Here is an 11,916-nt window from a genome sequence, read left to right on the forward strand (position 1 = left end):
AATATTTATTTATTTTAAAATTTAAAACTAAAATATATCAAAATTTAAAACATAAATAAATTTTAATTTCACATATAATTAAAAATATATTTATTTCAATATATATATATATATATATATATATATATATATATATATATATATATATATATATATATATATATATATAACACAACTAAATATATATTACAATGATCAAGAAATGCGAAATCACAGTAATCGAACTAAAGAAATTAAGCCAGATTCCTTATCCCACATGATTTCACAACTTTGCAGACCATAAAAAAAAATATTGTAACCTGTATCAAATGGAGTAAAAGACTAACAAATGATAATTAGTGGCAAATTTATTATCGACCCTGCTCTAGCAATCGAAAACGCAACCATAACAATCCTTCTCATCACTTTTTTGAGGGAGTTGAAAGAAAGTTCAACCTACTGGCAACTGATACAAGGCTGATGTTCTTTACCTGGTTTTAAATCCTCCAGTGTGTAAGCGGAACTGAGTTGACTTGCTTTGTCCCATGTCAATGGCTACTCCACACTTTCAGAGTAGCATTCAGCCTTTCGCACTCTTCCATTTAATACTCCTCTTCTCCTCGCTCCTCCACACGGCAACCGCAACCCCAAGTCACCAACAAGAACAAGAAGAAGACACTCCCATCACGCGCTTCCAGCACTACCTCCGCATCAACACGGCCCACCCCGCCCCTGACTACTACTCCGCAGTCTCCTTCCTCAAAGCCCAAGCCCATTCCTTGGGCCTTACCTCCAAGACCTTCGAGTTCACCCCCGGCAAGCCCCTCCTCCTCCTCACCTGGCCCGGCTCAAACCCCTCCCTCCCCTCGATCCTCCTCAACTCCCACCTCGACTCCGTCCCCGCCGAGCCCTCCAAGTGGCTCCACCCACCATTCTCCGCCCACCGCACATCCGACGGCAAAATTTTCGCCCGCGGCGCCCAGGACGACAAATGCATCGCCGTCCAGTACCTTGAGGCCATCCGCAACCTCAAGGCCCACGCCTTCTCTCCCCTCCGCTCCGTCCACATCTCCCTCGTCCCCGACGAGGAGATAGGCGGCTTAAACGGCGCCGCCAAGTTCGTCGAGTCCGATGACTTCCTCCGCCTCAACGTTGGTTTCGCGCTCGACGAGGGGCAGGCCTCGCCTGGCGACGAATTTAGGGTTTTCTACGCGGACAGGGTTCCGTGGAACGTGATAATCCGGGCCAAGGGAATGCCCGGGCACGGGGCGAGGATGTACGATGGGAGTGCGATGGAGAATCTGATGGAGAGTATGGAGGCTGTGAGTAGGTTCCGGGAGAGCCAGTTTGACGTGGTTAAGGCTGGGAAAGCGTTGAACGGCGAGGTTGTGTCGGTGAATCCAGTTTATGTTAAGGCTGGTGTTACTTCTGATGACGTGAGTTTGGGATTGCATGGTCTGGCTTGGTTTTGATTTGATTGAACGTTGTTTTAGAATGAATGATGTGCTTTTGTGCAGGAGTTTGCGATGAATGTGCAACCTTCGGAGGCGGAGGCTGGTTTTGATCTAAGGCTGACGCCTACGACTGACCCGGACGAGATGAGGAGGAGAATTGCAAAGGAATGGGCGCCGGCTGTTAGAAATATGTCGTATGAGGTGAAATTTTTAAAGAAAAAAAAATCTTATTTAGCTTTTGGAACGTGGCGAAGAAAATTGGCTTTTGATTTGAAATTCGATTCACTAGGATTCGTTCCAGAACTGACTCATAAAGATTGAATATCTGAAATTATTTCCGTAGGCCATCCATGCAATTTGACAACATTATCCATAAAGATTTTGCAACTTTTGCAGGTTCAGAAGGGTGAGATAAAGGAAAAAAAATGAGTATACTTAGTTAATCAATCAATGATAACAAAAATAGCAGTCATAGAATTAGATCTAGGAAGACCGGTAATAGAACCCAAATATATAGATTTTCATGCTCGATCAGGAATAGGTAAAGGTTGTAAAATACCAGCAGGTAATCTAAGGGTTTATTTTGCTGACATATATGACAATGTTGTGCCCACCTTTTTAGTTCCTTCTGCATACCTTTCCAATAGAATTGCTCTTTAATTCTTCTGTAAGTTAACTCATACCCTGAGTGACCCCAAAAGCTGAGTCGTGAAATTGTTCAATAATTTTAGACTTCAATTCCGCATTATTATCTACCACCAGTTTGTGTTTCCTTCTGAGGACTTCACCATCAAAAGTAAATTGGTTGTTGTGTCATGTGGATGGTGTCTACAATCTTCTGCAATTTGTGATCTGCCTTCCAATAGTCTTTTGCTTTAGTAATTAACTGAGGTGTCGACATTAGGATTGTTGCTAAAGTACCCTGATACCTTGGTCCCATAGCCTTGCTTATATATGCGTTAAAACTGCACCAATATCAATACCAGAAGCATCCATCTCTATAGCAAAGGGCTGCGAGGAATCTGGCAGAATCAAAACAAGTGTTGTGATAAAGCCTGTTTTAACTTGAAAAATGATTCGTTTCTAGCAATAGTCCAAATAAATGAAGTGCTGCTATCTTCCCATCCCCCTGTATAAATCTTCTATAGTACCCTGATAATCCGTAAAACACTCTAAGTTCCTTCAAACTAGTTGGCTGAGGCCACTATTGGACTGCTTCAATTTTACCTGGATCAGGTTTGGGCCCCTGTCACCGAAATCTGATGACCCACTGTGACTTAGAGAAACTGGATTTCTTTTGATTAGGAACCAACAAATTGTTCTTCAAGATAGTTAAAGTCATGTGCAAACACCTACTATAATGCCCCCGTTTCTTAGTGTAAACCACTATATCATCAAAACAGACTAAAATGAAATGTCTCAATTGTGGTCGAAATATACATTCGTTAGATTCTCGGAAGTTGCAGCTGTGTTGCTGAGTACGAAAGGTAAAACCATCCATTCATACAATCCATTGTGTTTGAAAAGTTGTTTAATAAATGTCTTCATGTATCTGCACTTGATTATATTCACGACTTAAATCCAACTTTAAAATGTCTAGCACCATGCAATTCATCCAAAAGGTCTTTAATTAAAGGTATGGAAAATTTATTGTTATCAGTGAGAGCATTAAGCTTTCTGAAATCCGTACTTCTCCATGATCCATCTTTCTTTTTAACCAAAAGGCATAATAACTTGAACTTTCTCTGATAAACCCCGTGGACAATAAAGCTTGTATTTGTCTCTCTATTTCTTCTTTTTGAATATGATACCCGTAAGGTTTTAAACAAAAATGGAATAGTGCTTGTTAAGATAATCTGATGGTCTGGTCATACCTTCTTGGAGGTGGTAATTGAGTAGGTTCTTGGAACACACTCTGGAACTGCTGTAATAAGGTATCCAATTGTACTTTCTGTGGTGGAGTTAATTCAGAGATTTGCTGCGTTGCTGAGGCCAGGAATCAATCTGCAGCTTACCAATAACATAGTTTTCCCTTGCGCTACCCTTAGATTTCCTGAAATCTGAAAACTGTCATTTATATTCTGCTCACCTGTAATGTAATCATCTCTCCCTGATGCTGAAAACTCAGTTAATTTAGCACAATTCCACGAAATTATGCCTAGTGTCTTAAACTATTGCATTCTCAAAATTAACCCAAAATGACTACTTGGCAGGACAAGAAAATCAGCCTAGAACAAGTGGTTACTGAATTTCGATGTCGCTTGAGGGCTTATTCTTGTAATTCTCAGACGTTTATCAGAAGCCACTGTAACAAAAAAATCTCTAATGAAAGTGGTTTTTAGCCCCAATAGTTTCATCCATTTTTCACTGATAAAATTATGATTACTTCCGATATCCATTAAAAAAGGAACCTCTTGTTCCTTGATCAAACCAATCAGTTGCAAAGTGTTCCCGCTAGCTAGTCCTTGTAAAGCATTTCAAGAAATGTGAACTAGAGAATCATTTACCAGATCAAGAATCTGTCGTATCGCTTCATTATCTTGCTCATTATCAGCATCAGAGTTACTACCATTATCATTCATGTAGTCTTGGGCCAAGAAAATTGCATTCAATTTCCCCCAAACTTTACACTTAACCCTATGATTCTAATCCCATTTTTGTCCACACAATCGGCATAATCCTTTAGAAGTTATTTCCCCAACCTCTTTTCTGGAAACTGATCCTGCAGATGGAGACTGATAATCAGCAACAGAAGCTGATTTCAAAGGCGTAGCTGTAGGATTTTGCTTCAGTGTAGTAATTGGCGGTGTGTGATTGTTTGAAGAGGAGTAGACCATGGTCTTGAATATTGGAATTGTGCTTCCATGATGAAATGTCATTCCCATTGTTTCTCTTTGTAATTTCTTGCAGCACCTCATCGTGTAGTCTTGCTAGACATACTTGCTTAAATAATAGTTGGTCTATGCACACGAACAAAATTTTCCAGTTCCAAATTTAATCATGAAAAGAAAAAACTTAATGCTATTTCTTCAGTAATTGTGACTCTAGCCAAAAGATTATCAAAAATTTTCAAGTAATCAATTAACGACCTTCCCTATTTCAGCCGAGCTCTGCTGCTCGATCATCAAATGCCTCTTCATCAAATCTATTGCCAATGTGTTGCAGGATTTGAATCCATGTTTTAGTCTTTGAATCACTTGTTTGAATGTAATGACGTTTCCATGAGAATGCCTTGTCCATAGAAAGAAGCAGTAACCAACCACGTTGACTAACAGGTGTGCCCTCCAGCTCAAAAAATTGTTCCACTTTTGCTTGCCAATCACGGAAATTGGTTCCATCAAAAGATGGAAATTGCGGCTAATCTTGAGAAACTATGGGCATAGGTGAAATTTGCCGGTCAGAATTCAATGCTGCCATAGATGAGACTTGCCCCTCAATCGATGTTATAATGTCTGTAAAGTTTTCTAGGTTAATTCTTGAGAATCCACCATAGTTTTCACCAAAGAATCCATGCGGTTTTCAAGCTCCTTGCTGGTCGTTGTTGCTGGCTAACTTATACCAATTGTCAAACTTTGACTTCAACCAGGTAAACACTCACAGCTTTAGAGGACAAAATCAATATTTTTCATTACTCACTTGAGAGAAGCAAGGGTTATATATATAATCCCTTACAAAGGAGTTCTGCTTTTAGAAAACAGACTCAACATACAAAATAACAAACTCTGTAAAAAGAGTTATAACATTGTTTACTTCAAATCTTCTAATCCTTATAACTTCTACACAAATATTGTGGTGAGAGGAAATTTTCTGAGGTAAAACTATAGATGTAAATTTCAATCCTTAAAAAGTAAAATTACACTTACCTTCTTTCGGAGTTAGTGTTGATGACACTTACATTCGTCTCATTAGAAAATGGTACCTTCCTCCCTTCGTCATTTGAAGGCATTGTGTATGGGCCATTCCCCATACCAGTGTTTACGGTACTGAACTTTATAGGTAGGTGTGATGGATGGTATACATAATAAAGTTCACTATCTTGGAACTTGAAAGAGAGAGTGACTTTATTATTTTCATTCATATCAATTACATTCTCCTTACCTCTATTTGTAGCAATCTAATCATCTAAAAAAAGGAAATAAGGAAATAATATACTGAAAAATAATCTAGAAGATCCTACAAATATTTTTCTCTAATGAGGAAGATTCTATAGATATTTTTTCTAATATTTTTTCTAATTAAGAAGATACTATAGATAGTTTCTCTAATTACAACAGATACCTATTGATTGCTATGCATTAACTTCAACATGTACTAATAATAAGTAGTTAGATTTAAACGTATATAAAACACAAGATAGAAAATAACAGTGTCAAAACTCTTTCATAAGTCATAAAATGACAAAATTGCCAAATAATTTCATAATATAAATATAATTTTTTCAATTTTAACTCTTCATTTTTTAAAGCTATTATATATGAAGAGGTCAGCTTAGAAAAATCTAAGGCTCAAAAGTTGGTCTCTAGTGATTATTGAACGGAAGGTTTCATTGGTTCATATACTAGAATTCACTCCTGTTTTTATGCTTCTCCCGGGTAAAGAAAGGAAGATAATACATGTACTGAAAGATGAACATTAGTGATTAAGAACTGTGTTTTGCATTCGAAAGGTCACAAGATAGGCTAACAAGGAAGTCAATACATTATCTTGAAGACCCTTTATGCAATGCAAAGGGATATTGTAGATATGAAAGATATTTGGAGCTTTTGTGCCAATGGAATTCTATTCAATGCTTGAAATAATCGATTTCTGGGATAATGTTTGCCATACCATAGAAGTCCTAAAGACTACAAGGGTCCCTCATAAGATAGGGTCAAGGGCACTAACCATACTTGATGAGTGGAAACAAAGTATAGACAAGGGGCCTTGTTTCTATTAGATATATGGTATTCTCGGGTAGACTTTTTATTTTCATTTGGGTTCAACTATAAAACTTGATGATAAGAACCGTGACTTTTGTTGGAATTAGAGATAAGGCGAATTTATGGTGTATAAGTGGGTGCAAACCTCATCTTATAAGCTAGTTTTGTAAGGTTAAGTTTAACTTAAAGTCCACTTCTTAACATGGTATTAGAATCATGGGTTAGAGTCTATCATAGCGAAAATATTTTGTTTGTTGGATATATTGTTTCTCCGTTATCCGACCGTTATTGGACAATCCATTGATGTCTAGTCTCATACTCGAGATTTATATACCTCGATATGACAAGATGTGATGGAATCTCATATCAACAAAAGATAAGACAAGTTTATAATATATAAGTAGATGCAAATCTCATCTTACAAGTCGTTTTTGTAGGATTGAGTTAGATTTGAAGTCTATTTCTTAATAAGTTCCATAAAAGCTAGCTATTTTCCAGGGCAAAATCCCACTCACGGACTTCTTATGTAGGGTTGAAGTCCCACATTGCAATTGGGTCTTATAGTCCCACCTCTTGGTTGCAGCCTAAGTTGCCTTTGTGCTAACCGTTTGACTAGTCTCGAGTGAGAATTCCACTGTTGACATTGCTTGTTTACAATTAACACACTTTGTGCAAAAATCTTACGCCAATTGATAAAAATGTTGGGAGAACCATACTACTAGAGCTAGCCACTGTGGTCTGAGAATCCAACGCCTTGTTAACCTCATGCTTTATCAAAAAGCTAGGTATTATAGTGGAGAGTCCAAGCCCTGCAAATGGATCCTAACACTTAGCCCCTAATAAATCTCCTGGTAATAAAACTGTCCATGAACATGTTATATTAGAATAATATTTGTCAAAGCCATTGAATAGATGAACCCGCATAAATGAAAATGAGGTTCAAGTTATTCCAGAAAACTGCAAATTGCAATGTTGTTATGAATACTATACAAGTATTAAAACACACTAAGCTGTCTCAACTTTAGAATTGTTGTCATCACGTTTCCTCTGTCCTACTAGAGGATTTTCTTGCTTTAGGCACTCTGTATTGCCGTTTGACATTGAATGAACACCATGAATAGTACAAGAGCTTGTAAGCTTTTTCTTTATGCTACGTGGTCTTATTCTATTCCTTTATATTGCCATTTGTTGCTCGGTTGTTGAAACATAAAACCATTTCTTTGCCATTAATTTCCTGACTGATTTATGTGTCTTGTTTTTTTGCAACCAAATTTTGAAGATTACTGAGAAAGGACCCATCAGAGACTACATGGGACGCCCGATAATGACTGCAACTAATGATTCCAATCCATGGTGGTCAGTTTTCAAGCAAGCTATCACATCTATTGGAGAAAAACTCTCAAGTCCTGAAATTCTTGCATCCACAACTGATGCAAGATACCTCAGACAGAAAGGAATTCCTGTACTCGGTTTCTCCCCAATGAAAAATACTCCCATCTTGCTTCATGATCACAACGAGGTTTAAATAATTCTTTCAATTCTTCATTGTTCTGCATTTCTCATTTCATTCCAATGAAGCCTGTTACTCTAGTGTGTGTGTGTGTGTGTATATTTTAATTCCTGTTACTTTCATTTGCAGCACTTAAAAGATACCGTGTTCATGAAGGGAATACAAGTGTACGAGTCTCTTATAAGTTCCTTAAGTACATTTACCGAAGCTTCACATTAGATGCCGCCAATTGATTATGGACGGAACTGAGTTTCTTATCTCAATAGGAAAACCATGTCTAACCTTTGTGGGGATAATCTGAGTCATTGGATACCTCCCTCCCCCAAATAATAAATGGTGTAAAAACATTCATATATGGTAGCTTCCAAAAGGAAAAAAGAAAAAGAGAGGTTCTGTTATCACTTCACTCATGGTGGGGACTAGGGATGGCACATATTTATTATTGTACTCTTATGAATTGTAATGGCCACGAAGGTTTTTCTATGAAGTTTAATTGATCTAGATGTCTAATCATATATGATTGTCTATCATGGCCAACGACTGAGCCTAACTCACTACATTTGTCCATGAACTTCATCCTTCAATGGTATATAAAATCTTCAGAAGTAATGCATTTTGCTACAGCGATATATGGTTGAAAAGGTCTTCATGACCCTTTATGTTCCATTAATCTGAATTGGTTCAAAGTGACTTTTGTAAGGGCTGAGTTTAAGAAATTAGATTTTGCGAACAAGTTTGAATTATTCTTCGACTCACCCTATTTTGATTCAATTATTTAGTTATGTATCAATATCCACAAATTTTTAATTAAAAATTATAGCTACCGTTTATTTTAGTTTAAAATAAGTTTGGTATTTAAATTTTATGTAAAGGAGTTACTAGCAAACATATAAGTGATTTTGCGCTTCTAGACTTACCTCTTCAACATCGAGTAAATAGTCATTTTGATGATTGAGAGTTTGGAATTTGGTTATTTTAGACTAGTTCTTAAAAACCAACTAGTCCTCCTAGAGTTAATCTACTTGTCATACAGAATATTCATATGTATCATATCCAATGGTTACTCATTTCTCATATTAGGTTAAGGATGTATTTTCCTCTTCTAGTCCTCTCTTTCATCCCAGAGACCATCATCCCTCATGTTAAACAATTACAAAGCATTGTCTACAAGTTCAAAACAATTGTATGTTGTACTGTTGCAGAGCATGATCAGTCCCCACCATCTCATCGACCAAATTACTTATCATATTCTTGAATCCATCCCCCTTCCCCATATCAGCAAGACTCCAATTGAACAACCTTAAATTTAATTAAATCGTATCTTTCCCATCAAAATTCGTTATCCCATTTTTGTTTTTGTCGTGTTCAATCATTTTCTGTTTATAGCTAAAAGTAGAACTCAACTGGGACTATTTTAAGCTCAAACAGTGATAGTAACGATAGTTCACCAGAAAAATGTCAAAAGAAGAAATGGGTCTTGTCTGTGCAGGATTTGTTTTTCATTTTTTTTTTGCTAAAATAGCATCTATGATGGTAGTTCGAATTAAATCATGTCTTTGCATCATCTTGTCTTTTCATCCTTGTATATCTATACTCACTATTATTTCAAGAAAAAGGAAAAGAAAAATAGAATATGGAAAAGGAAGAAACTTAGGGAAAGTCCTTATTCATTATTTACACATGTATGAACAAAAATTACAAATCCATCTTAAAGCTAAAAGGTTAACTTGTTCAGGTCGTGTAGTTTGAGAAAAAAAATGTTTTCACTCTTAATTTCGTTAATAAAAATAACTATTAACCGTTTTCTGATTTACTCTTTGTTTGACTATTTATACCATAAGATGATGATATGATTTAAAAAAAATGGATCATGTGGTGTAGTACGAAGTAGCATACGAAGGTGACTTAATCCTAGTGGATGAAGATTGAAGATTGAAGATTGAAGATGAAGTTGGTGATGGTGACCCCATAAGACATATATTATTGCATGATCTAAAAAACAGCTATCAAACACTGGCTATCACTATGGATATGGTAGTTGATTTGACACTACCCACTGCTACTACAATGTTTTCTTGGAAGTTTCACTCTATATCCTTTCCCTGTAGCAAAACAGGGAATTTGATATTTAATAATACACTCATCATATATTATAACTTCTAAGAAAATATATATTATTTCATGAATTCAACACCTCCCCACATGGATTTTGCCTTCATTCCCCTGACCCAACAACCTTCCAAATATAAAATCATTGAGTGTACTTTCTCCCATACCTCATCTTGCCCATCACAATTTCAACATCTTCACCATTGTTACACCTTATCATCATTTGTTTAGTTTATATGAACGAGATGACACCAGACACTTTTCCATTAACTCTCAACTCCCAAATGCATGCATGGTTCTTATGTGAGGTCACTTCTAGGGCAATCAATGTATGCATGCAATCCAATCCATTGGACCCCACAATTTATTTGCTTGTCGTTTTCTAGGGTTTTTTCTGAGTACGGAAGGTCTCTTAGTCGGTACGGGCCAGTTAGGAAAGAGAAAGTGCCATCAAAAACCCTTTTTTTTTATTTTCTTTCATTATGAAAATGGCACTACCATGCATTAACATTCTATGGTCAAGGAGTTCGGCAGCATGATGATGATAATAATAATAATGGGTACACGTTTTCTATTGTTTTGGTAATGTAGTGGACACGACGTGAAGGAAAGAAGCACACAAAATAAAGTTTAGGTTTGCTTTCAGCATCACAATCTTTTGTTTGGTACATGAAATTTGTGAGTGTGTCGATTTAAGGTTTGGAATGTGATGGGAGATTAACTATTTATTGCCTTTTTGGTATTGTAGCTTTTGTCGTGTGATCGTTTTTCAAACACAAGGAATCGAGGAATGTGTTGCCTTTTTGTTGGAAGAAAATTGACCGGTTTTAGACTTTTTGGAGAGTTGAAACGAATGATTAAGGACTTTTAATTTCGCTTATTAATCATTAAATTAAAAGATAGATGTTCCATGGCAAGTTAAAAATGGGTTATTATTGTTCGCGTATGTTCCATAGAACTTGTCATGAGAGAGTCCGTGCACATGTTATAATTATTTTTAAAATATCCCATCAAAAGAATGTTTTTAACTAGAACATTTAAAAAACTTTTACTATAACATTTTTAACTTGTTCTTCCTCATAATAATTTTGATTTAGTCTCCTCCAACTAATACAAGAATGATGAAAATTAGCTTCTAATAAATATTAATGATCAAAAGTGTGATACTACTAGAGTTTGTCAAACTGACACTAGGACGATACTAAAGGGATGTAAGGTGTAACATGAACTACACTAACACTGTGCAGACATTAATGAGCGCAAAGAAAAAATAAAGAAAAATTTATGTCCGTCAATGGACACTATAAAAATAATATTTTATTTCAAATAATGTCAGCTAAGCCAATATTAAGGTGAAATTTATATTTCTCTTTTCACATTTTCAATCTACGTTTTTACACAAAAACAATTTCAAATTTTTTCTTCCCTCCTCGCAACACATTTTAGATTTCTCCTTTCCTTTCTTCTCCCAAACTCATTTTAGATTTCCCATTCCCTCTCTTCTCACAAGCAAGCATCTAATTTCCCTTTCCTCTGCTCCAAAATAAGGTTTGTTGATGTTTGCAGATGACATTATCATGAACCACAAGGATGGCTTCGTTCCTCTTCTAGGTCATTGGTTCCTCTTATTTGAAACCTAATACCATATGAAATCATAGGCAAACTCTAGAAGGGGGCTTTGAATAAATTTTATTTTTTTCTTTTGTAATTTAGTTCTAAATGCTATTTGTAAGGATTAGATGGTCTGCAAATAGTATTGAACACTTAATGATTTTAAGAAACGTTTAGAAAATCTTTAAAATAATAACAAGAAAGAAAATTGTTTTTATACTGGTTCACTCCAAAATGAACTACGTCTAGTTCTTCTTTATGCACTCTTAAGGGATTCTACTAATTTAAAAAAAACGAGTTTAACAAATCATTGTTTATAATGAGTATTATCACT

The 11,916-nt window shown here is 36.1% G+C and overlaps 1 protein-coding gene across 1 annotated transcript; it reads left to right on the forward strand.

Annotated features, from left to right (window-relative positions):
* The first annotated feature begins 341 nt into the window (after positions 1-341).
* Positions 342-8,377, forward strand: LOC108338118 (uncharacterized). The gene is made up of 4 exons (XM_017574836.2): positions 342-1,415; positions 1,497-1,634; positions 7,632-7,871; positions 7,992-8,377. Exons 1-4 carry the CDS (start codon positions 525-527, stop codon positions 8,079-8,081), a joined length of 1,359 nt encoding a protein of 452 aa, XP_017430325.1. The 5' UTR covers positions 342-524; the 3' UTR covers positions 8,082-8,377.
* The last annotated feature ends 3,539 nt before the right edge of the window (positions 8,378-11,916 follow it).

Source organism: Vigna angularis, chromosome 7 (genome assembly GCF_016808095.1).
Source record: "Vigna angularis cultivar LongXiaoDou No.4 chromosome 7, ASM1680809v1, whole genome shotgun sequence".
Taxonomy (NCBI): Eukaryota; Viridiplantae; Streptophyta; class Magnoliopsida; order Fabales; family Fabaceae; genus Vigna; species Vigna angularis.

Excerpts from the sequence above, each read along its gene's own strand:
- LOC108338118 (XM_017574836.2), top strand. The coding sequence starts at position 525 with ATGTCAATGGCTACTCCACACTTTCAGAGTAGCATTCAGCCTTTCGCA. Across the intron at positions 1,416-1,496 it reads CTGGTGTTACTTCTGATGAC|GAGTTTGCGATGAATGTGCA; the intron begins GTGAGTTTGGGA and ends GCTTTTGTGCAG. Across the intron at positions 1,635-7,631 it reads TTAGAAATATGTCGTATGAG|ATTACTGAGAAAGGACCCAT; the intron begins GTGAAATTTTTA and ends CAAATTTTGAAG.